The sequence below is a fragment of the Dermacentor andersoni genome, chromosome 2, assembly GCF_023375885.2.
Source record: "Dermacentor andersoni chromosome 2, qqDerAnde1_hic_scaffold, whole genome shotgun sequence".
In the NCBI taxonomy this organism is placed as follows: Eukaryota; Metazoa; Arthropoda; class Arachnida; order Ixodida; family Ixodidae; genus Dermacentor; species Dermacentor andersoni.
Genome location: NC_092815.1, coordinates 28,641,522 through 28,668,241, shown reverse-complemented (window position 1 = coordinate 28,668,241; position 26,720 = coordinate 28,641,522). Strand labels below are relative to the sequence as shown.

Genomic DNA, 26,720 nt, shown 5'->3' with positions numbered 1-26,720 from the left:
TGCGACTGATCTCGCCCTCAATGCAGGGTTCTATGCACACCGAGAGCAGCCGCGAGGGCGAAGTTGTTTCACTTGCTCAGACTGTTTACCTTTCCACGGCGATCATCAGACTAACTTCGCTTCTCAGCCGACATTGATACTATTCGCCCAACACAGCTACTCTTGAAAGCACTCTGGGGACGCCTGTGTATGCTCCTGTTCGCCCGATGGAATGTGCGATAAGCCAGGACTGATTTTATCATTTATTTATTGCCGCCACGACAGCGAGCCATCAGCGAATTGAGAACAAAGCGGTCGACCAGGCAACTGCCGCGTTGTTACCAAGTCGCGGTTACCAGCCGAGGCACCGCGCAGACTTCTGGGCGGCAAACGACACTTTCTGGCTGGTCGATCACCCTCCGGGCGAACGATCAAAATGGTCGCCGTCGCTTGAAAACCACGTGGACGATGTTCCAGCATGCGACACTTGTCTTTACTGGGATAGGGTTTTAGCTGGATCCACGTAACATACGGAGTGTGGCCAACTGTCCGCAACAGTGTCCGGCGTACGCCAGACACCCAGTTAACTACATCACCTGTCGTGCTTTGTTATTTTTTTCATCTTACGCTGGCACAATGATCCCGCTCGAGTCGGTACATTACTGGCCGAATGCAGCTTTTACCAGAGTGCTAAACAAGCGTCAACGGAGAAGCACGACGTCGCAGAAGCGCGGTCACTCGCAGCACACTACCCTACGCTGCAAAGAATGAAGGTGGCTTGAAGTGGATAACACGACAGAGCGCATCACTCATTCGTTCCGCCAAAAGTGCGAGACCTGCTGAAAGGGCGCCGTGGAGGTAGCTGCTGCATGCGCCCATGAAAGAAGCCATGCTCTGTACTTGGAACGCTCTCGAAAATCGATCCTGCGGCCGCTTCTGATGTCAGCATGGGAAAGATCGACAGCGCTGATGAAATTCTACGAACCCATATGCTGAAACACAAAGTACGCCGGACTCATCGCATAAACTGATACCACGAAGGATTCGAAAGCAACGTAAAGAAACGTTAAAGAAAGCGCTAGTGAACGCTTTTCGAGCTAAAGTGAACCAGAAGAAGAGGCGACGAACGTGCAGTAACACAGAGTGGATACGCTGAACTTCTCTAAAGCTCACGACGATTTCGGCATGCTTCAGGTTGTTCTATAGTGCAGCTAGGGTCAGGAAGTAGCGACAGGGTTACATGTTTCGAGGCACACGAAGCGCCTTTCACGCGCCATTCAAGCGCTGCCGCTTACGGAGGTCACCTCTCGCAGTGCGCCCTGATCAAGGCGGTGTGCCGGAAGGGCCGGCCTCCGTCGCCGGAAACATCGAAGAGGCGTCGGGGCAACCCGAAGACCCTTCCCGCGCATTCTCCGAGTAACCATGACAACAAGGCGACGGTGCACTGAGCAGCCACAGCCTCCCTCCGAATTGGGCTCTATTCCCGCCGCCGGCTTTGCACGCGGAAGCGAATGCGAAGCGGCTTCTATGATATCACGCCCACAATATCCGACCCGCGGTAGACACACCGCCGCCCTTTCAGGTCGACGCCCCAAAGAAGCGACTAATCGGACGCACGCACACAGATCCAGTCGCAACTTGACACAGGATACCTTCGTAGCATTGGAGTTCTCCATTGGGGGACGCAAGCAGCTCTCGCCGTACGCAGGCCTCTTACGTCACTTTAGCCTAAAGCTCTCTATTGAGTGCTTGCCTCAGCATTCCTCCACAGTGCGCGTCACCGCCACTCCGACGCATCACTTGTTCCTCTCGCAAGCGCGCTAGAGACCTTTCTTCAGGGGAGCAGTTCTGAAGGTAACATAAGCCTTCGGTGCTGAGGGTCTCGTTTCAAGCTCATTTCATTTCGACAGAACTGAAAGTAGCGCGTGCGCACTGCATTTCGCGCCCAGCTAAATCCCGCTCCGGCCGCGATCGAACCAGCGACCTCAAGCTCAGCAGTACAACGTCACAGCCACGGGGCTACCGCGACGGGTGTGTTCGAGTGTTTTGAAGTCCGCAGCTTGGGAAGGTTGTGCGAACCAAAACAGCAATTTTTCATCTCTCGGCTATGAGAACGCGCTTTATATTTGTAAATCGAGAGGCCTGGCAAGCTAAGGAAAATAAAAAAACTTGCTTCAATATACGGCTGGATTTGTGCGTACGCCCGTGCAGTGAAACGTACGGACCTCTAGTTTTACACACAAACACACACACACACACAGAGAGAGAGAAAATACTACTTTTCTTCGTTTGTTAGAAGTGCAGCTGAAAGCCGACAGTGTCTCCATAAACTACTATAGATCAGCGGCGTTGTTCGATCAAACAGCGCGCGCTCCAAGATAATGACCAGCTACCTAGTGAGGCCGCGCCTCATTCGCTCCTCCCAACACGCACCCTCCCGGAACGCGTCATCCTAATAGAACGCCCAGCTGCAAGCGCGCCAAAGGACTGAGCAAGGAATGGTTGCAGGCCGGAGCTTGACAGGCCTAATGAATGAGCTTAGCATGTGCCAGAGTTACGAATACGCACCGGCCCCCACCTACTGCTTGCTACCCGCACTTGGGATCGAGGGGGTTCCAGAGAGAACAGAAACACAACACAGCTCACATAGCATCTAGCAGCTTTGCCATAATCGCATTACGTGCGGGTTTGCCCGTGCAGGTAAAAATAAAGAGATGGCGCTCAACGTCCCAAAGCTGCACGCACCTGGCTGGTCTATGGGGCGACGTAGTAGTGCAGTACCGTGAGGAGGCACCGGATTAATTATTTTACTACACTAGGTTCTTTACGGTGAGCCGCAGTCCATACTGGTACACGAACGTTTGCGCAAAGCACACACACTGGAAAGCGTCCGCCATTGGCAGGAGTCACACCCGCGACAACGTGTTCGGCAACAGAGCGCCACAGTTGCTGGCTAACTGCGCGGGTCACGCTGCAGTGAGCAAAGTTAGTGTTTCGTGCAAAATTAAAAAAAAAAAAAAAAAGAAAGGAAGAGAGAGACCTAAAAAACGCAACGTCAATTCCTTGCACTGCGCGTTGACGAAGTGTTGAAATCGGAGTATTTGGCACCTTCAGAAATGTCGCCGAAAGCGAGGACCTCGGACCAATTTCGTTAGCGCGAGCGAAAAGTGACCGCTCGCATGTTATGCGACCTTTCGACAGAGAAATTTCACGCTTCCCGAGCGTAAGCGTCCCGATTCACACACTGCGGAGCTCCCCCATTGGTCGCTGTCACGATGACGTTGTTCCAAATGCGCGCACGTGCCGACCTCCCACCTAGGGCGCGCTTTGTCCGTGATGCGGAGAAAGCAGGACAATACTGCTTCGAGGGAAGCTACGACACTCGGTTTCCAATTGGTGCTCCATCGCACACTTTGCATTTAACATTTACCTGACCATTTTGCCATCCAGAAGATAAATCGATCGCACTTCAACCGACGGCGCGGTTTGCGATAATTTTTGTGCATAAATTTAAGTTTTTCAAGGCCCTCACAAAGCTTTCTCAAGATGACCACTACAGTACTGCTAAACAGCTTGAAGAGCAACAAGTTTTCATTCAACACAAAGACGCACATGAAAAAAAAAAAAAAAGAATGCCGCTAAAAACGACGAAGCTGCTGAAAGGACTCGGAATGGCGCCAACTCTGTGACCAGAAGTTAAAAAAAAAAAAAATTCGCCAAGCTTAGTACAAAATGATTTTCTTTAAAGCACTAAGGGTATTAAATATCGCTGCAAACTCAGCTTTGGTTATCACTCATATGGAAATATACATACAAGGTGTTTCATTTGGGCCAAACTTTAAAAACACGCAAATGCTACGTAGCTAGACAGAACCAAAGTAATGTCTGCCGTCGCTTGGAGATGCTCAGATTATTATTTTTTCATTCCGCCTAATTAGATAGTCTTGATCAACTTTTAAATTATAATTAGACGAAATGTGTCAATGAGAAAATTGTAGAGCAACATGAAAACCTCCCGATACAGCATTCTGTTGCTCAATGCATGCTACATAAAAGTATTTCCGAGCTTGAAAGAAGTCCCTGAATACGCTCGATGCACTTTGCCTGTATTCGCGGGTTTCTTTCACGCTTGGAAAAACACCTCTATGCAGCACGTATTGGACAACAGAGGGAGTTTCTCATGTTGCTCTACAATTTTCTCACTGACACTTCTCATCTAATTATAATGGACAAGCTGATTAATTAAGACTGCTTTTTCCAAGCGACAGCAAACAAAATTACTTTGGTTCAGTCTAGCTAGGTCTAGCTAGCAGCATTTCCACATTTTTGAAGTTTGGCCCAAGTGAAACACCCTGTATAAGCGCGATACGAACTTCACCACAAGCAAAAAAAAAAAAAAAAAGTGACAATGCCTCCAATTTCGACAACACACTGCCTTTACACTGACTCCTTGCACACAAACACGAGAAAATCTCATGGTACCGCGCTAACTCGGTAACGTCTTGAGCGAGCAAACGAGAAATAAGCTTCCCTGAAGGAAATCACATTTTGTCCTAACTAGAAGCCTCGCCGTAGGTTTGCTTTCGTCTAAATGCAGGCAAAATGCAGGCAAGGATGCAAGGTCTAAATGCAGGCAAGGAAGCACGGCAGCAACCAGGAAAAAGACCCGAACCCTGTAAACTAGACCGGCTTACAAGCATCGTAACGCTGTCGCAACGGAAGAATAACAAATGGACTTATTGAAAAAGGCGTTACCGAATTACTGCAAATGTGCAACTTCACATCTCGCTGTCCATTTTTGATTTCGGTACAGAAATAAACTTAACGAACAGTTATCAACGCAAGGTGGGTGTCGCCTTTCATATCTGCTTCGGCGAAGAATTAAGTGTCTTAAGGCTTCCAAGTTTATATATCTTTCTGAAAACACGGACCAAACATTGCAGAAAGGAATTCTGGACATGTAGTACGAAAATTAGAAGTCGCTAAGAACATTCGCCATAATAAATAAATAAATAAATAAATAAAAAATACTAATAAGCCCCGATTACTAATGGCGACTACTTAAAGATAATTCGTTATATCGGGAAACGTACTGAAACAGTTATCCCAACGCAGAAATGAGCACTAACAGCTGCGAAACACCCACACGCTGAACTTCTCGCCAAGGCTTCTGGTGCACCTCTTACAAGTGGCATTGCTTTTGTAACAGGTGTCCACTAGAAGCATGCGCCGGTGCATTGATGCTGGTTGTTTACATCAACATGATGTAATAAAAAGAAGCATCCGTGAAAAAAAAAAGTATAATAAAGACGTTTTCCTGTGTGAGAAAGGTACCGTTTCCCTCCCTGCGAGCTGCCCATTACAGTTTTGCATCGCCCTAGACACTGAAGGGACTTACACGACATCGTTCTTGGCTAGCAGGGGGTTACGTTTCACATTCGGCTCTACGTATTAAGATTTTTTTTTTCCTCGTCACCGCTAGTTGGAAGATTCAAAAGCAAGTTGCATCTACGCATGGAGACGCAGTGAATGAAAGGGATATATCGTCCCTCACTGTTACACGCCTTCGCAAGGAAGAGAGAAGGTGGGCGGAAAGCAAACGAAACCAACGCCGTCCGTCCAAGGGCCACCGCGTATGCGGACAACCGAGCGTTTGATCAGCTGCAACGTCACTTCCGCGTTTGCGTCACGCGCGCGCAACGCTCCGTCGCCGAGTCAGTTCGCTCAGGAATCGCGCACTCGCGTCTTTCGAACTACGACTCAGTTAAACTGTGGCGCTGGGTTGTCGTCCAGAATGTGCACAGTGGAACGCCGAAGGCTCCAGATGAATATTCACCAGCTTCAACGTGCGCCCAACAAATGCCACTGCCCCCCCCCCCCCCCACCCCGGTACCACGGATGTCTTTGCGATTCCACCCCTACAGGAACGCGGCCGGAATCGAACCCGCAACCTCCTCGTGCTCGGCAGAGCCACGACACAGCCGCTGAGCACCCGCGGGAGATTCCAGCGACGACTCGCAGGCGGAAAATGACCACGGGCATTTCCGCCGCTGCCTCGTCCGCCGACCGTTAGGCGGACTACATTGCCGAACAAAATGCGAAAGTGGCAACAACCTCGACCGGCGACACTGCCTCGAGCGGCGAAAGCTATAGGCGGGCGGGCGAACGAGGAATCGGAAAACGTTCCGAACGCCGCCCACCGATTCGTGCCCGTTTCAGTGTGAACTGGATCTCGCTCGCTGCGCGAAACAGAACGGAAAGAAAATGTGCCCGGTTATTTCCGCACCCGCGAATATACAGAGGAGGCCACCCCGAACCAGACAATTAAACTGCGCTCTCCTTAACTCGCAATCTCCGGCAAAATAAGGCCGATCCAACCCCCCCCCCCCTACCCAACTCACACACATACACACTTCTCGAAAAACCAACCGACGTGTCGCTTCGTGTCGGAACGCTCGGGTAAAAAACTTGCACGGGTAGCCCGCCGGAAGCTCGCGCTGATCGCCCGGGGGCGACATCGGCAGAAGCGCACTCGGGCGGCGGCTGCTGTTCTTCGGCCATGCGCTACAGTGGCCCGCTCGTGCGAGGCGTCAACTGCGCGTGCGTCACCAACGGTCGCACGCAAGGCCGCCTGTACACGGAATACCAAAACTTCCTGGCGTTTCCTCGGCCGGACTCCCGACACTGGACGCGGCGACATTCACCCGCACTCGCGCTGCCGCGACAGACGCCCAAGCCAGACAGGCCAATTTAGTGGCACTTCGAGCGAGTGCGCTTTGCCTCGCCGAGTGTCATTTCGGCGGCATGGTGTTAGACGGTAAAACGAAGTGTCATTCGGGATTGATGACAACGACGGTTCAGAATTGTAGAGCTTCGTACGTATCCTTGGATTTCGAGTTTCTAGAAACGGTTACTCTTATTACAAGAAGAAATGCTTATTTAGAAGTTTTGCAATAAAAGAAAATGAGAATATCAAACTCATTAACGCACTCATTTCTGAGTCTACCAAAACACAGAGTCAAACTGGCGGATTCCACCAAGAATGAGCGTTTCAAGATTATTTTGGCTTCACTGATTTCATAAAGACGCTTATAAGATGAAATCACGAAAAAGGGATCTTAGAAGTAGTGCCGACTCCGCTGCGAGCGCTAATTTATGTATTTTGAAGCACTGCTATTGTAGCAAAGCGAGTTCGCTTAACAGGCACCCGCTGGCAAGGGCACTTCAGAGCAAGTGTCACTAGATGTGATTAGCAAGTGTCACAGCAAGTGTTACAGCAATTGTCACTAAATCTGCAGTCCGACTGGGGTATTATCTGCCACGCTGTTTATAATCGCGAACCCTGAAGGTTAGCGAGACGCCGAAACGTTTGTTCTCTATCCATAAACGACACGCAACTTGCTAAAGCATCACATAACCATTAGAATTTACGGATTATCTACTAACGGGCCAGAGAAAAAAATTCACACTTGCTTCCAGTCTCCCTAGCTGCTATTTCCGGCAGCGTACAGGCCAAGGCAACGGAGTGTCGTGTATTCGGGGTGGACACGGTCGCATGTTTAAGTTGAACAGTAGAAGGATCCGCGAGTCTTCGAATACTTCTACCGACATACGAGAGCTGTAGCCTAACGTATTACCCTAGCTACATCGGGGAGCCACGCGGACACAACGCTTGTGGCCTCGGGACGGCGTGTGTTTAGCGAAAGCGCGCCACCTCTATAATGGGCGACCACTCCGCCGTTCCTGCCTGCAGGCGGGGTCGGGCTAACGCACGATCGCCCCGCCGTGTAGCACCGCTTCGGCGACGACGCCGAATCGCGGGCTACGCGGACCATCGACGCAAAGCACGACGCATGCGATTCATCTTGGAGCCCAAGTGCGAAGCTGAACGAGGGAACGAGGTTGCCGCAATTTTCTCGCGAAGCACATTTACGATGTTCGTATCTCGCCACAAGATATCTGAAAGTCGCAACGTGTTTCGTAGCGATACAGTTGTACTGATTGACGATGACCCACCGCCTGGGCCACGAGAGACGGCGCAGTAGAATTCACCACCTCTAGGTTATTTAAAGTGCGCAAACGTACGCGAACGTTTCGCCAACAAAGAAATGCAAGATCGCCCGTTCGTCAGGGCACACCGTAAGTTTAAAGCGGCCATTGAAAGTGTCGGGAAATTGACACCTGCTGAAGATGTCAAACATCTGAAACTGTCACCGTTGCGCGACGGGCTTCAAAATTCGGTCGCCCCCTGTGTCACGCCTCGGTCGACGCACTGCGTCCCGCGGCGGCCCTTCGATGCGTTTCCAATTGGCGTAACAGCAGACGAACAGCCGGACTCTACTGACGACCTATCCCTGGCGCCAACAACGCGCGCTTCCTCTTCGACCAAGCCCCAATGAATCCCCAACGAGGAAGAGTGGCCACAGAAAGCGTGAGCAGTGCGCTCTTTCGCACTGAAAGCCGACTGCAGGGAACCAAAATTACGAAGACGACCACGTAGCAGCAAAACGGTGTTCTCTCGCGACACACCCGCCCTAAGCGAACGAAGTGTAAATTGCCATGAGCTGCAGGAACCCTAAATCGCGGAAAAGGGGGTGAAGACCTACGTCGGACGGCGCGTTAAACATCTGAGGGCGTACGTCTCCGACTGCTGCTGCCACACTTACGTCAATGTACTTGTCCAAATACATGCGATCCGATGCGGCACTGCCGGAATTCTGTAAAAATGCGAAGAAAAACACAGAAAGAAATCAAAACAGAGAAAAACGACACGGTAACGACGATCAAGTGCGCGCGATCGGGACAAGAGACAACAAGTCATCAGCGCGCAGAACCGTCAATAACTGTCGCTGCACCGACTGCGCTAACGAAATATCGCGCTTTCTTCAGTAGCGCGAACGCCGGACAGGTGGAAAGGAAAATGATACGATGCGGCGCGAAGGAACTCGTGCGGCACACAATCGAAAAGTTTGTAGGAGCTCCCCCAGCAGATACCGCGCTGGAGGTGGAAAGCTGGGGGTGAAAAATCAAAATGGGCACCGCCACTAGTGAGCGCGAAATCCAACAGACTACGGAGGCGACGCGGTCACCGCCACGTCTACGGTTTCTTGCAGATTCGTGCGCGCGGCGCTAAATGTAAAGAAGCGAAACACGGGAGGGACGTCAGGTGGAGAAAGCTCCGCGCTTACTGCACTGCCATGCGCTTTACAGGACGACCACGCACGCGTTCTATGAGAACACGGTAATCATCGCAAAGGCGACGTTCACGCAATATATATATATATATATATATATATATATATATATATATATATATATATCAGGAGAGGAGGCCAGGTAACGACGACTACGCCGCGCGCACAGCTCCAGCGCGCCGTCCGGCAGGCTCGACAATCTGCGCCGGCAACCACACGATGGTGGGGCTACCAAAGAGCACGCACATACACACATACACAGACACGCACATAAACGGTACGGGCGCCGCTCGACCAGCTGGGCGACCGAGCGTGTAGCAGCAGCAGCAGACACCAAAATAACCAACTCGCCCAAGGAAAAGACGCACAGCCACACGTCGCGCCGCCGAGTTGGACAGCGCGAGAACAACACCTGTTGATCGGGCCAGAGTCGCGCTATGCGGGCACATACGGCAGCATTGTCGGCTGCATGACAGGAGGGGGGGGGGGGGGAAGAGGGCGGGAAGGGGTTTCCGTGGGACAGTAGGCCCAGCCGCAGCGGCAGTCCCCCCGTGGCCCTAGTGCGCGCGAGACGAGCGGATTCCGGCGGCGTGAACCGATCGTGGTGCGCCGGGCACGACGCGGCGACCGCGTTTCCACGCCATCCACGTCGGCTGGAGGCCGGCGCTGGCGAACCATCTGGTAGCGCGGCTCGCCGGCCGCTGGGGCCGCACCGAGAGAGCGGAGCTCACTGCGCACCTTCTGGATGATGAAGCAGCGCGGGCTGTACGCGGCACAGCAGAGCGGGGCCCCCGGCGGCCAGTCCCAGGCTGCGGGGTGCAGGGCGCCTCCGATGTAGGGCTCGACCATGGCCCGGGACCGCGGCTGACTCCGGAGCCAGCCCCACGGCTCTCCCGACGGCCGCCGCTGCGGCACGGACGGACCGCGGCGCTGACGTCGCCCCTGGCAACGCCTCCTCCTCCTCTCGCCCCCTCCTCCTCCGCCAGCTCACACCGCGGCAGCCCTCCCCACCGCGGGACGAGCGAGCTCCTCCGTCGCACTTCCGCAACAAACGGCTGACCGACAAAACGCGCTATGCCCACACGGGCTACGCCGCGCCACGAGGTAAGCGCAACAGGGTCGCCAGCGCGCGGGCAACACGCCCCCCTCGACGCGCGCCACTCACCAGCGCTGTGCGGCAAGCACAGGCCTCACTTATCACTCGCAACGCAGTCTCTCGTGACCACGTTGCGGCAAAAGAGATGCTCCCATCAAGGTTCAGTTGAACTTAGCGCGCAGACTGCTGTAGACTAATGAACAAACGCCAAAACCGAAACTCGCGAGATGGCGGCCGAGACGGAAACCGTTTTTCGCCAAAGGAAGGAGGTGCCGGCGTCCCGCTTTCGTGCGTCGCCACGCGTTCGTCCGGCCAGAGGTGGCCCGAAGCCCCGCGCGCCCCCCCGAGGCGGAGGAAGAACGCCTCCGGCGAACACCTTGCTCCCCAAGCGCCCGCGGCGACCTCCAAGGTCATTATCGGTGCGGCCCGGAAACGCTGCCTGTGAATTGCGGAAACAAACAAGCACGCGCAGGTACTTATAGTCCCGAAAAACCCCGCATGTTACATGCGCCGTCGAGCAGGCGCTGACTCACAGCCGAGGTACAAGTCTTCGAGCCAAACGCTTGGCGCTGGAGCAGCGCCTGTCCACCTATACTAGCGGACAACTTTCTGTGGCAATAAAGGGAAACTTACGGAGGCAAAGCGCGCACAAGGGAGCGCTTCTGAAAACAGTCCTGTGTTTTCACCCACGGTAGTTTAAGCTCGGGAAGTGAGAACAAACACCTTATTAGCAGTAGTTAAATAGGTCAAAACACATCCCCGAATGTAAAAGTTTACTGATGTTGCGGCTTTTCCCTTCCGCGTCTGGGCAAACGCGAAACTGTCGCACGTGGAAGCTGCGTCGATTCAGCGTCTGTTCCGAGCAACCATAAGCATTGTCAAACGCTGGCGGAGTACTTGGCGCGGTAACACATGTGCAGTGGCTCCGCCCCCGTAGCTTTCCCTTCATTGCCACAGAAAGTTGTCCACAACTTTCCATTTCGGTCAACGCTGATTGGCTGGAGCTGTACGAGCGAGCAGGAGAGACACTAAGGGCGCCTGCCTCCTCGCTCCGTACCCCAGCCAATCAGCACTTCAGCAGCAGCCGAAACGGTTAAACCACTAGGCGGACACTAAAGCCCCTTAAACTGGGCTTTAGCGGACACTTGCACACTACGCCCGCTGGTTACAGGGCATAAGGTCTCCCTCCAGTGTAGGGCTCCCTGATAGGTCGGCAACCAGGGGAGGGGGGCATTCTGTAAGAGCACCTAGTGAATTGTCCATTTCAGCCGCTGCTGATTGGCTAGGACCGCTGGTCTCCCTCTCTCGTATAGCTGCATCCCATCAGCAGCGGCCGAAATGGACAGTCCACTAGGTGGGCTCTTACAGAATACCCCCCAGTACAGTGCGTGCACACTTAGCACGCTCATATATATCAGTGATGAATTTAATCAATTAAATCCTGAACTGAAACATTGGAGTTAGAATTGTCCCAAACAAGGAACCACTGTTAATAAAATCACCTCCAGCCCATGTCGATGGATGCCGCAGTGCTACAGTTGACCTACCAAAAAGAGGGAGGAGGGCGATCCCCCTTCTTAAATAGTGCCCCCGCCCCCACGGGCTCCCCCTTGACTTCAAGCACTGCCCTGGTATATATCTGAGTTACCCTGAAGGCTCATAAACTGTCACAAAGGGAATGAAGGTCCCGAGCAAAAAATAAGGAAGAAGGATTTTTTTAAAATGCAGCCTAGGATTAGTTTATCTTGGTACATGTTTCAGTTCAACCGAATAGTAGGCAGCAGTGAAGTACTGCTGCCTACTACCCCAAGAAATGCACTCACTGCATTGAACTGGCGATGTACACTCTCAAACATATAACTACTAAATAAAAGTGTAAAAGCTACCAATGAAATAAGAAACTAGATCAAACTATAGAGAAATAGTGTTCTGGTCAACTGCGCAATCTCTACTGCAGAATTATAGGGTTATACAAATATTCAAAACTTGCAAATAAAGAATCGAATGTTGTTCTATTCCACTTACTCTGAATGAATAGTCACTTGACGGATACGAACATTTTTCGCAGTTTTCGAATATTTCACAATCATGAACTGTGCTCAAGCAAATACAAAATTTAAGAAAAGGTACAGTGAATTTCATTTACACAGCTCTAGTAGGCATAAAAAATGAAAAGATTCATAGTGGTAGTCGAACAGGTTATGCACTCAGGGATAAAGATTTTACGAGCCAAACAGCAATAATTCCCACTCTCAAAAGAATCCTGCATATGCAAACTATGAGGGACAGTCCGAAAGTAACTTTCATCATTTCTTTTGAAAGAGTAGATGGTACACCAGGTGAAGGAAACAATCCCTATAAAAATCCACGCCCGTTCCAGATTCAACAACAGAAGAAGCATCAGCAGAGGAGGAATAACACATGCGCAGAACGGTAAGAAAGAGTAACAATAGACCGGTGCGCCTAATGTTACGAGTACAAATCAAGATTTTCTCCATGAAGGGGCCATCAATGCGGCACGCTACCACGACACCCTGATCAAACTCGGGGCCCACCATACAACAAAAGAAACCAGGGCTTTTGAGTGAAGGTGTTGTACTCTTGGATGACAATGCAAAACCCCACACAAGGCTGACACCAGATCAGATTCGTCGCTTCATATGGGAGATTGGATCACCTACCGTACAGCCCCAATCTTGCTCCACCGGACTTTCTACGGTTTGCTGCACTGAAAGCTGCACTCTCGGTACATCCCTTGCAAAACAATGCTGAGGTGGAGCAGGCGGTGCAACAATTCCTCGCATCGTAGGGCACAGAGTTTTACCGGAGTGGTTTCTTTGAACCAATTGCACGCTACAACAAATGTCTCAATGTCAGTGGCGACTATGTGGAAAAATAGTGCAAGGCATATAGTTCATGATGGCATGGTCTCTTTTCTTGTCAATAAAGTTTCAGTGTGAAAATAAACAACAAAACTTACTTTTGGAACATCCCTCATACATATGTTTCTAATGATTCCTTTGCGCTTTGAATAGGCAAGGCTTCCTAATGTGCAAAGTAATGACAAATTTGCTGCCATTATTAATACCAGAATGTGAACACTGTTTCCAAGTAATGGTAAAAACCACTATTCATTATTCACAAAGTATTGAATATCCATTTCATATTCAATTTGGTCTCAAAGATTAATATATGGTCAACCCTACGTAACTCAGCGAGGCCTGGCTGACATAACAGCATAGACAAATGGCCACTCCACTCTTTAGCTGACAAAGGCCCTCATTTACGATGGCATTCACTAATTGACGAAGTGGCTTTTTGAAAAAAAGAAAAAACTTGGATTCTCCAGGCAGCTTCCCTACCTATCAAGTCAACGATGAAATGGTGTGCTTGGTGCCACAGCTCGGCAAAACACAGCCCCATGTGTGCCCCAGTGCTAGCAACAACATAATGGGGTGGCCACCCTGGAACCCCAATTGTTGAACCCCAGGTCTCCAAATGTTAAAGCTCCAGCAGAGACCACTGGTATACTGCTCTGCTTGCAGGAATAGCCCTGTATTGCAATTATTAGCTATAAACCATTAGCAGCACTAAAAAAAAAAAAAAAAAAAAAAAAAAAAAAAAAAAAAATCGGGCACCAGACCTTGTAAGAATTTTCTCTCAATTCTGTTTCATTGTCTGTTGCACCAAATGACTTAACAATAAAATGCAAATATTCTGGAATGCTGTCAATACTTTTAAATTCATAAAGTTGAGTAACTTCTACTGAAGCAACAGTTTATTCCGGCTATTTCGTGCATCTCTTTTTACTCAGCTAAAGGCTAAAAGCATATTTGAGAACTTCTTTACTTATTTTAAAAATACTGCAGGCAGCAGTGCTGCCCAAGCAGGAGTTTTTTTTTTTTTTACATCAACTGCAATGTCAAAGAATTCACAAAGGCATTTACATTTGTACGATCAACAATGGACGCTGGGAGACAATTCCACTCTTCAATGGTGCGCGGAAAAAAACTCCTGAAACATCTTCGTCCTTGCCAAATACGGGCGGATAACATTTGAGTGATTAATTATAGATGACCTGTGTTGTGCCCGGAAAAGACAAGTTTCAAGCAGCAGACTAATTCTGTTACGATGGATCAAATAAAGCAATCTTAGTCTTGCAATCTTTCGTCGGACAGGGAGGGGCTCCAGATTCAGTCCCTGCAGCATATCAGTAACAGATGAAGAAGATCCAGATACAATAAATCTAGCAGAGAGGTGCTGAATTTGTTCTACTTGTGCAATATCTTTAACACAGTGTGGGTCCCACACTGCGGAAGCGCACTCAAGGTCGAACTGTAGTGCGGTATGCCTCGAGTTTAGCACTTGAGGGCGAGTCAATTTACTGCACAGGAAGCAAAGTTTTTTAAATGCTGTTGTGCGAACATTCTTCAAATGCTTATTCCATTTTAAGTTACTTGCGATAGTTAGTCCTAGATATTTGACAGACGTTACGGACGGAATATTTTTATTGGCAATTTAGTAGGTATGAAACAGTGGCTTTTTCTTTGTGGTTACTGTCATAGCAACTGTTTTATTAAAACTGATTTGCATGCCGCTTTGTTCGCACCAATCTGAAACTACATTTCAGTAGTGCTGGTAGGCCCCATCAGGGAAAGGTGAACAAGATGTAGTAAACAAAGCTAGGTGCATAAAATGAAGTACATAGACTTTTGCTTGCTTTTCCCTAAAGTTATGTGTACCTAAGCCTCTACGTATATTATGTTGCACAGAAAGGCAAAATATTTTTTTACACTGTGCACACTTTCCCGACTAAAATATTTTGCACCTCAAGCGTATCAGCAGAAAAATGGAGGTAGTCTCTGGTTCTGCAGCACTACTGCAAAAGTAATCACCTAAAGGTATTCCCCGAAAGTAGTAGTTTCCAAAAAGCCACATTATTCTGAATGTTTGCATTTCAGATCTGCTCTGCAGTGCGTTGTGCCATTAACAGTCGTCAGTCATGCTGTACACACAAAGCTCCTTAATGCAGAGTAAGTGCATGCAGGCATTTTTCCTAGTACAAATTTAAATGTCCCACAAGTCTGTCCATGACAATTAAATTATGGGGCTTTATGTGCCTAAACCAAGTTCCAATTATGAGGCCTGCCTCATAATCCAATCCCAGTACACAAACGTTTTTGGCATTTCACCCTCGTAAAAATGGAGCCATCACAGCCGGGATTGAACCTACGACCTCAAGCTTAGCAACACAATGCCATAGCCATTGGGACATCGTGGAAGGTAGTCTACAGAAACTGACTCAAGTCAAAAGTGTGCAGTAAATTAAAAGCCCTCTTGCTGGTGCTTGTATAGCAGAATGGTGGCCTCTGAAATGCCATAATGTTTACGGTTAGTTCAGCCAAATGAATCTGGATTACACATGCTTTCCACCATGGTCAATTTAAACATAATAGCAGGATAACCAAGCATAAGTTCACAAGCAAAAATCAAGAAATTACACTTCTTAGGTGAACATACATACCCCCCAACCTGTGAACTTCAAAATTCGTAAAAATCCCACAGACACGAAGCCAAAGATAGAAGGTACGAAAAGTAGAGAGGAGGCAAATTTTCATTTTTCTTTAAAGCTTGTACATAACACTCGCCTTCTGTGGGTAACACTCGCCTTCTGTGGGGTACTATTGGATCTTGCCATTGAGTGTGGGAGTTGGCCGACGTTCAGGAGGATTTTGAGATGAAACTGGAGGCTTATTTACATTATTTACAGAAACAACACAAAGTAATTAACAGTCATAAAGTCATTGATGGCCGGCAGCAAATCGGATGCTGTGGCTCGTGGCAAGAAGCCCGAAAGAGATGAATGAAGGAATGCTTCTCTCGGCTCCCTGTCTCTCGCTTTTAAAGGGAAGCTGAAGAGTCTGTCGAATTCAATAAGATGCTCATATACGGATGCGGGAACCTTATAAACCACGCACGTAAAATTTTGGGCGGGATTTTTCACTTAGGAACAACGTAATCGCCGGTTAAAATTGCGCTGTCGCTCTGCCCCCCGTCGAGCGCCGCACACTGCTGCTGATGCCGACGATGCGAGCGGAGACCAGAAACCGCGGCGTAGTGACGCCAGCACTGGTGTTCCGCTCCTTCGCAGTCACCGCGAACATGCCTGACCACGCATGTCTGCACGCATGCAGACATGCGTGCTGTCATAATCTGCCTCGCTCGAGCCTGCATTCCTTTGTTTGTGTGTATGTAGATTGGTAGTTGACGTGCGCAGCATCAATTGAAGTGGTGGGCCGATCATGCCGGCGTTCTGTGCAGCCTACGGCTGCACGAACACCAGCGGCCGCGACAATGTTCCATTACTCCCCGCAAGGCAAGAAGCTTGCAGCTAAGTGGGAGGCTGCTGTGAATTGAAAGAATTTCAAGTGCTCAAGAGCTACAGTGCTGTGCTCTAACCACTACCGTGACGACGATTACTACCAGTGTTTATCAGTAATGCGTGAATGAGAGTACGGCTTTCTGCTAGCAGGCTTTCTAAACGCAGCGCGAGAAGGTCGGGGCAACGAACGCACAAAGGCGGGACGAGTGCGGGCGGACTGATGGTAAGTGGTCTTGGAACACCTTCTGAATACATGAACTCGTCCAAACCTGGATTTTGATTTATTGCTCTCCTTCGTGTTAGCACGCTGAACGAAAGGTACATGTTCATCTCCCACCCTCGAATTAGGTTTCGTTGCAAACCGCCGTTAATTTTCTATTCGCACGTGTGTTGTGAAGCAGCCAACATGCAGCTACCATAATGCAGTGCAAGTGTAAAGTTTTCATGTGTTTGAAAGCAGGCGCACGCCGGGACGCTGCGCTCCCCCTCGCGCACAGAGAAACCGGCTGTCTCCCGTAGCCGACGGAATTCGCCGCCTTCCCGGTTACGAGTAGCGTGCGGATGGCGCGCTGATGAAGGCCACTACACGTGCTACAAGAGCCGGAAATCTTTTCCCGCATGTAAACCGCCTGTGTAGATTGCAGAGTTTTGGGGCAGCGCACAAATGCCGATGATCGCATCCCTCCTTACGTTCCACGAGGAGGCATGCAGGAACATAGCAGTACAGTTGTTTGCCCGGAAACGAACTCACTGGATCGCTGAATACAGCTTTGCAAAAAATATGCTCACCAAAGAACATTTCTAACACGAGGAAACGCTAACACTTCGCTTTCGTTCGCGTCGAAAGTACTGCTTGCTACCAGCATCTTTTCCTTCTTGGAGAGGCCGGCTACGTATGCATGAAGGGAGCAACGCCGAACTCCTCAGAGAAACACAAGCGCTCGAAATTTACCACTACTGTTTCACCAAACCACCTTGCACCGTGCTTCATGTGTGGCGGCAGCGGCCGGTCCGGACGAACACCAATGTTGACGTCACGAGGCGCCCGACCAATCAGAGGCGGAAACGAGGCGCGCGAGCTGACTGAGTCTGCTGCTGCACTTTTCGGGGAAATAAAATCTGTTTGAGCTTTCTTTCGCTCAATTTCGATGCAATATTCGAATTCGGAAGGTTGAAAACCATTACGTACAGCTCTTCACTCATTTTTTCTGGAAAACTCTTCAGCTTCCTTTTAACCCCTTCGGTGTCTCGGGGTCACGTCATTTTTGGTCAATCGTCGAGCCCGCTAAGGTGTCGTCATTTTCCTCCAATGGTAGGCGCCCATGCCAGTGCAGTCACATTCGGTTCAGGGGGTTGCTCCAAGGGCTCCCCTGTCCGAGGGATGACTTGCCACTGGTGTTGCCTCCTGCTCTGCAACTGCCGTCGCAATCGGCTCATGGGGGGCGACTTGCCACGGCGTAGCCTCCAGATTTGCAAGCACTCAGCGGGGGAGGACAGGTTCTTTTTGAGCGGCCTTTCAGAGCTGAAAAACAGCTTCGCTCGAGACCAAGATTACCTGGAACCGTGCCAGGCTCCCGTGGCACTTTCGGGAAAAGTCAAGCAGGGGGACAATAGCTCGACCTGCGGCACACGAGGTGGGGGTCACCAACATGTCTGACAGGTCCAGGAACGTGTTAGACGCGCTTCTGCGCACCTTAATTAGGTGCAACGGCGATTGGATGTGGTCTGGTGAACTCGAGTGATACCAGAAAAAAGGTCCGTATTTAACAGTACATATGCACTTTATTAAGAAAGATTTACCTTTAAAAGCAGCAGACGAGCAGCAGAGATTTTGGAATAGAACCGGTTGACAAGGAACACATCGTTTTTAATTCACAATGACATTGCTGTAGCTCATTTTGCCTGCTTCACGAACTTCTTCGTATAAACTTAATTGACACAACTACCGTTCTGGCGTTCTTTCACCATTAAAAGACTTTCAATGGAAGGTTCGGAGACTGGTGAGTGAAACCCTTTTCTGAACAGAACTTATGTTCGGCAGAACATGACACACACTAAATTTAAAGGAAAATTCTTAGTTTGCAGTTATGACCATATAGACTTATGGATAGAATATTACAGCCGCCATCTTCCATGTAGTTCAGATTCTTCCACCAGGCGACACCACTCAGTCATGTTTGGGAAAAGGGAAAAAAAATCTGTTTTTCACCGTTGCAGCATGCTCCGGTCTGTCCCTGTTGTGACGCCACGACAGGTGACCTGCTGTAGTTCAGGGAAATTCCCCCTCCCCTCTTCCTGCCAGGACGAATTGTGCCTAGCACCATTGCTGTTTTGCTACTGTGCATGGCGGCCTCTTCCTCGCCGATACTTTCAACAATGGCTTGGTCAAACCTTTCTCGGGGTAAAGTGATTAGTGCTGCTGATGGTGGCTATAGGCGTGGCAACTCGTTCGCCACTGCCACTTCTGACGTGGCTGTCATGCGAGTGTGGGCCACTGCTTCGAAAACCATCTCGGTAGATGTCCTGCAGACTGCAGTGCTCACAATTTCGTCCGAACAAAACACTTGTAATAAAGACAGAGTGAGACTGAAGTGGACGGAACCTGGAGTGACATTGATAGTCAACTAGTTTGGTTTCTTTTCCTTCCTAGTGTCTACTTTTCCTTTTTTAGCATTCTGCAAAGTACGGGCCTCCTAAAGCAAGGTTCTAGGCTTGAAACGGTAAATGTAGCTTTGTGCCTATAAACACAGATAGAAAGGGAATGAAATTATTGCATTATCTGTCTAGCACAGTCTACGGACACCAGAACAGCAATCAGCAGTGGAAGAGAGGTGGCAACGAAAGAGCAGGCGCAACAGTTTGTAGAGAGTATAGAGTAACAACTCAACATTTACAAGAGCGACTAAGTAAAAACAGTTTTTGGAGCGACTTCCTAGAGAAAGGTTGTCACCGGCTGTTAGGTTCCGTGGAACAGCAGAGTGGGGAGGCCCGAGGTTCTGTAAGCTACCGTAGACCAAGTGCACATGCATAGAAATGAGATTTATGTGCACAGCTGACACCAGTTTTGTTTTGACTGCATGTGTCGCGTGACCTGATGCCCATTTCCCTACGTTCAGAAGCCCCCAGCAAGCTCATTTTTATTACTTCGGTGCTAACAATGTGCAAAGCCCCTTTTGCGCACCTTGCAGTGCGCCAAAAAGGATGCTTTTTATGAGCATGCGCAACAGAAAGGCTTTATGTGTAGCCAACTGAAGCACCATTAGCCTCAGGCATCCCAAACAGATGTCATTTATGTAAGGGGCACTGCTTTTGTCTCTGTCTCTTCTTTTTAATGCTGTTTGCAAACTGCTTGAACATAAATGAAGATTTGGGTGGCGAACAGATGTTCTTAGGCCATCGGCCATGTTTAAGTGCAAGAGTGCCGGATCCCGGAATCGTCGAAGCTAAGCAGCGTTGATCTGAGCTAGTGCACAAGAAGGCGAGCACTTCCAGGAACATTGGCTGATGATAGCTCCTCCACCTGCCATGGAATAGTTCAAATATTCACATTGTGCGATATAGTTATGGTAATGGCTGCAAGGGATGTCTCCTTCCCCCACACTAACAATAATTATTAATTACCAAAAGTGCATCAAAAGCAGAAGGAAGGTGAGTAGATGCTATCCACATAAAAGTCGAGGTAAGTGGACATCTGGAAAGCGTCCCTACTTTGTCGATGGCCCACTTCCCTTCTTGTGTGCGCGGGATGTTGCCTTCTCTCCCGCTTGAAAGATGTTGAGTTTCCTATTGTTGTATGAGCTGGCCGAACAGCTTTTGCACTCAGTGCCACGTTGAAGCATGCGGACAAAACCCTTGCAATGCTTGTCATCAGTATTTGCAGTGCTTGGGTATCAGAACACAGATGTCATAAAAAGCAGAGATTTTCAGTTTTCAGTATGTATGGCCCACAAACGAAGCGCAGATGACAGTACTCCTGGAGATGAATTCACGTGATAGAACGGATTGCCTCATGCTCTTTATCTCGCACAGCAATGGTCTGGAATTATTTGCAATTCCTTTGTCCATGTGCCTGTACAATTTTAGCTCACTATTGGTGTGGGATGGGCTCCGAGAGAAATTTAAGGACACCATTTATATCACCCAGTACACATAAACATGCAATTTGCAATGAACTTTTGTTCACACGAGTCTCCATATCGATGCCCATATAATGCACCAGCTTGTGTACCACTTAGTATAAATATGGGTCACGCAATTATGATATTATACAAAAATAATCTGCATTTGATGTGCTCCCACTGCCTAAGCAACTTATTCATTAAGAATTGAACAAGCGAACACGTGAAGGAAGGAATGCAACCCAAAGAATGCTGCTTGCATGTCACTATTCTCTGCTGATAAAAAACAGGAGTAAAATTAGGCATTCTGATTGAACTGATAAGTGTCATTCAATGACATGATGAATATGCAGATGTGCATACATAAATGTTTATTATAAGGGTTTGTTTCAACGTTTGCCATCTGTCAATTGCTGATGTCAACTTATTTGGTTGTTTACCCAAATATAATGCATGTCGTAAAACTAAGCAGCTATAAATTCGATGGTTGCAGGTATACCGTGCAGATAAGTTTTCCGGAAATTATATGCTAGTAGGGGTGTGCGAAATTTGAGTAGCATATATAATGATGTCCTATTCGATTTGTCTTTGGTAGCATTTTATTTGGTATCAAAAGTTACTTGCCCACACCTAAAAATAAGAAAGACTACATAGCACACGTGGTTAGGCTGTTTTATTGGGATAAAAATCGGCACACTTCAGGTGCACGTGCAGTGCTGTCGCGGGTGCTTTGGCACACTCACTTGATAGCCCGTGTGCATGGCATTGGAAGCGGCGTCACTCGAGATTCAGAGCCACGGTACAGTGAAATAGTAAAAGAAGCGGTAGCGCAGAACATTTACTTTAGGAAATGTACACCACTGCTGGCACCCACTGCGCAAGTGTTATGATCACAATGGCCATCGCAAGCACTCGCACAGTCTTACGCACAGTCCTCAGATGTTTTCCAAGTCACGCCGACAGCCGTTATGGAGATAGCATTAAGGGGCCCATGTCGCAAAAATCCGGCATCGACCGTTATTTTGGCAAAATTCATTCCGTAGCTTGCATACTCACCATGCAAGGCTCTCCGGAGAGTGTAGCACAAAGAAGTTAGTGAACTGAATTTCTCAAAGTAAAATGTGTTAGAAAAATCGTAAAGTACAACTTACAGACAGCCTACAGACACGATAGCATCGTATTATAATCTGTATTGCGAGAAAACTTAATTCAGTTATGCGGAAACTCAAAACCCCTTTCCAGCGTTTCTGCCATTAATAGAGTAGCACGCCCGGTTCCACAACATGGTGCCTGGAGAGACCACACCTAGGCATCGGGAGCTGCGTACGTGTTTCTCTCTTCCAGCGACGGACAAAGGGGCTGCCGCCAGACATTCGTTACTTTGCCTCGAAGGGATCCTAGCCTCGGCAGATGAGCACACTTTTCAGTCTCGATGTCATCAGGCAGTGTCATCCGATTGTGCCGTCGAATTGTGGTCTCGTCTTCCCCCATAGTCGAATACAACTTAAGTGTGCAGTGAAGCCCCGCCCACACCTTCATAACCACGAGCCACTGTTCCTCCACGAGGCTGCAAATAATTCATACTTCAAACTTTCCCTGCAACCTAAATAAGGTGGTAACCACAAAAATGAATTTAGAAGCGTGTAATTTGACACGTTTTCACTCGTCTATTATAGTGGAACGGTGAAAGCCTAATTCTTTACTGAACTGAAATAAAACAATTGCCTCGCTGCAACTATTTATTATCAAGCTTCACTTCAGTTGTCAGTGAAGTTTCATGAGTAAAATGGTGTAGCAGTGAAATGAACTGTACCATGGACTTTTGAAAAGTGAAATGCTCAGACTCCATACACTTTGTCCAATGTCTGCTGCACACCTCATCGCTTCCGCTGATAAAAAAGTCTTCAAGAACAGCAGATGCTCTGGAGGCATTCAGTACGACTTCATTTTGAAATGGTCGCATGACGATGATTTTATTTGCTTACGCGATTGGCTGGCAGAGTAACAACCCCCGCGTGGCCTGTGCGCCTTGGTTGCCAACTGCTGTTTTATTTAAAGTTGTATCCTACTATAGCTGCGACCAGTGGGGCAACCGCGTGCAGCAACGCATTGGCACATGGAGTGTGCCAGGGCTGGTGCGGACACAGCGTCCTGTACGCAGGAAGCTCGTGATTGAACCGGCTGTGGTTGCTTGGCGTGCACAATCTGATTGCACACGCCGCGAGAGTGACCACAACGAGAACATGAGAACTTTCACGGAGCTGAACTAACACTAAGAGTAATGCTTACCAGAAGTTGACTGTAGCATGTAAAAAAAATGGCCAACCCTTTTAGGTCTCGGAGAACAGTCAGACAGATGTAAAACTGCTTTGTAAAACACCATGTTCTGCAATGGAATGACAACTAATGCACAAGCTCAGTTGTAACTTAGAGCGCCAGAAATGGACTTATGTGCCATACAATTTAAAGAAAATTTAAAGACATCACACTATCACCCCCAACATTCAATTTAACTTATTTTTGTGTATGTATGATAAACCCTTTCAACGTCACTGATGTACCAGCACATTTCCAGGTTTCTATCCCACCATGTTACTTTTGAAATTCCTTTGCCTGATAGGAATGTAGGACCACACCAAGAGATCAATTGACATCTGTCATTTTCTTTTCATTTCTGCACACCCAAAGATAAATTGTGTTCTGTTTTATAATACTTAACCCTGGGAGTGTGTGCCTCCAAAGCCAACACTGAAAGGGTTGAAGGTACACTAAAGAGCAACATTCTTTCAGTTTAGATGGGAAAGTTGTTTCTTCAAGACTTGTTTTACAGAAAAGGGTTATTTATGAGAGAAGAAAGTTATTGAACTTTTCAATCTTGAATGTTGTGCTAGAATCTCATGCTAGTATGTTTGAATGACATCTCAGATTTCGGAATACATTTGAGTATTTAAGCAGTCTTTTGCACAATGTTTCTGAATTTCTCTGAGCTGTGCCTTTGGTTAGTCTGGAATGCAGTGCAATTTTCGCTCATCAAAAAATTAGTCCCTAGCAAGCACTGTTATAACCTGCAACTTCACGAGGAACTAGTACAAGAACTACAAAGTGGCTTCACTACATGTCTCACTTCTATGTCTTTTCTAGCCTACCAAATCTGCATTCACAGTAGTAAGATTAATCTTTCAGGTAATTTGTGGGAACGCTCGACTCTCTTATGCCACCTTTATGTTTTCCAAGCACGGCTCTCGCATCTCTTGTAATCTGGCTTCCCTGCACATCTAGGCGTTGCCAGCAGTCGATGTAGTAGGAGAAGAGCGCGAAAGATAGTCTGAGTGTTGTACTGCTGACGCCACCGAACGGTGGGGCTACTCGCAGCAGCATCTTCTTTGGCTTAGTTAGGGTCAGCTAGGTGCGCAGACGTTTTGCACGGCCATCAGCACACTTTGTGGGACCGTCCTGAGAAAGGCTTCGCCACAGGGCACCGGGATGGACAAACACAATCGTTCGATCGTGCCACAACTCATGCAACTTTACCCGGGAACGATTAGGCGTTCGTGTCCAGCATGGGGTGAGCATATTGGCATGATATCCTGTCGCAATGAGTCTCTACTTCTGCAATTCACCAGTGCCCATAGGCATGTTCTAATGGTAGTAATTCAGTGAGCTGGCGCATGGTGTATGAAAAGTGCAATAAATGCCATTGTGATTGCTTGCACTACTGCGTTGCCGCTCCTTTGTTCCACGAGCATGTTTGAGATCCCACAAATTCAAAATTGTGATGTTTCAATTCAGTTCAACTTTATATTACTTTACAGTGTTCCCCTAATAGTCATTACAATGTCGGCAATGAGGTTCATGTGTTTTGTGCACAACCCACATTATAAAGCAGTAAAACCTAGCTCAGCTCTCAGTTCTGATACAAGGTAGCAAACTTCTACATAATGAATTAAATGTAATTTATTACTTATAATCAATTACATTTAGGAACTGTTGCAAACTTTTCTTCCGGAGCGTCGCTGTTAGACATGAGTGAGTAGTGGGGTGCAGCTTAAGAAACGAGGAAGACGAGTTATAAATGATGGAGGAGATCAAGTGAAGAGATGTACAAATAAAAGCCCTGTGCTCTTAGCTATGCTTGGTGGTTCCATAGTTACTGGTGACCCGCACTACGAACACAACCTTCAATGGATCAAACCGACACCAGACGACTCCAACTCCGCTGCTACTACCTCTGCAACTGGTCAGTTGCCTTCGACCGCGGTTATAGGAGCTACATCCACCATTATGCTACCACAGCTATGGCTTGCCGACCTCGTGTTACGGTTCATACAAGCTGAGAACAAGTTCTGCAATCATCACGTCACACCGGAGTTTCGCAAATATTAACTCCTACTTGAAGCTTTGCCGCTACATGCTGTGGTCGAAATGCGCGACATCCTCGTCCAGCCACATCAGGAAACGCCCTATACAACAATCAAAGAGGCTCTTCTTCGACGTCTTGCCCTGCCTGCACATCAACATATTCAGCAGCTCCTGAACAACGAAGAGCTTGGTGAACGACGTCCAACTCGGTTTCTATGTCACCTGCAACACCTCATTGATGACCAACAGACTCCTTGGACAAAGCTGTGTTATGCGAGTTGTTCGTATAACTTCTTCCAGCCTACATACGCATGGCTCTGGTCACAGCTAAGCATAAGCCTTTGTCAGAACTCGTCGAAATGGCTGACGATATTATGGACATCGCTCCAGCAGTCATAAATGCTGTCCGTAGCTCTCCACTACCTGAAGTGGATTCCCTTTGGGAAATATTAAAAGAGCTCGCATCTCAAGTAGCCGCCTTGCGTCAAGAATTACACAACACTCACAACTTCAATGACCAACCCTATCCAATTCATCAGCCTCTCACACCACCTTCTGTGCAAGATATTCCAACCAGGGCAAAGTTTTTAATCACAGGGCCTGTGCTACTAGAACTGATGTTTTCATGCAGCGGCTCGTCAATGTGTATCACCCTGCTCGCGGCACATGGGAAATGCTCAGGCCAGTCGTCAAGAACAGCAGCAGGCGATCATGGCGATACGTCAAGCTCCCTTTTCCATATAACCAACTGAACCACAAGAATGCATTTGTTGGTAGACAATGGTGTGGAGGTCAGCATAATTTTTGTATCCAAAGCTGACCGGCATCTTACCCCTATACAAGCTACCAACTCTTCCGTCAATGCAACTTACAGACAGAAGTCTCTACCATCTATCACGGTCCTAAGATAAGGTTGGCATGGTTATTTTGGATAGCAGACGTCTGCTATGTAATCTTAGAGGCTGATTTCTTGGGCCATTTTCATCTGCTCATGGACATGACCCACTGTCGCCGACTCGGTCCCGACAAACTTAGAGTTGCCCGCAATGAATTCGAGCTTATGTTACAACTAAAAATTATTCGTCCGTCATCAAGCTCGTGGTCATCAGCACTACACATGGTGCCTAAGAAGAACAATGACAGGCAACCCTGTGGTGATTATCGTGCAATGAATGCAGGCACTGTTCCCGACCGATACCCACTACCCAATATTCAGGATTGCATGCCTTTTTAACATGCACAACAATATATTAGAAAATCTATCTTGTGAGAGCTTATCAGCTTATCACCAGATTCTTATTGAGCCAGCCGACATTCCAAAAACTGCTATAACTACCCCATTTGGCCTTTTTGAGTATTTATGCATGCTTTTGGGTTTGCACAACGCAGTTAAAACCTTTCAGCGTTTTACAGACGAATTCACCAGAAGGTTACCATTTTGTTTTGCCTACATAGATGATCTCGTCGCCAGCAGCGATGCTGAAACCACAAAGCACATCTACATAAGCTGTTCATTCGACTTTGTGATTACAATCTAGTCATCAATGTTGACAAATGTCAGTTTGGGGTTCCAGAGATCAATTTCCTCGGAT

General features: G+C 48.3%; 1 protein-coding gene and 1 long non-coding RNA gene across 7 annotated transcripts in view; one reads left to right on the top strand and one right to left on the bottom strand.

Annotated features, from left to right (window-relative positions):
- Larp4B (La-related protein 4B) overlaps positions 1-26,720 on the bottom strand; it is a 109,599-nt gene that overhangs the window by 66,666 nt on the left and 16,213 nt on the right. For 2 of the 6 annotated variants that reach the window (XM_055077301.2, XM_055077302.2), the window contains exons 1-2: positions 9,912-10,097; positions 8,646-8,696 (exon numbers count right to left, since the gene is read on the bottom strand). The exons of 1 other annotated variant lie outside the window; for it this stretch is intronic. In XM_055077301.2, coding sequence (XP_054933276.1) covers positions 8,646-8,696; positions 9,912-10,022 — 162 coding nt within the window. In that variant the 5' untranslated portion in view covers positions 10,023-10,097. Of the gene's footprint in view, positions 1-8,645; positions 8,697-9,911; positions 10,098-26,720 lie in introns of those variants that run through there. 3 more of the 6 variants (XM_055077300.2, XM_055077304.2, XM_055077303.2) reach the window with 3 other exon arrangements.
- On the top strand, positions 10,189-14,564 carry LOC129387765 (uncharacterized). The gene is made up of 3 exons (XR_008614953.2): positions 10,189-10,277; positions 12,597-12,702; positions 12,772-14,564. It is a non-coding gene; the product is annotated as an uncharacterized lncRNA (long non-coding RNA).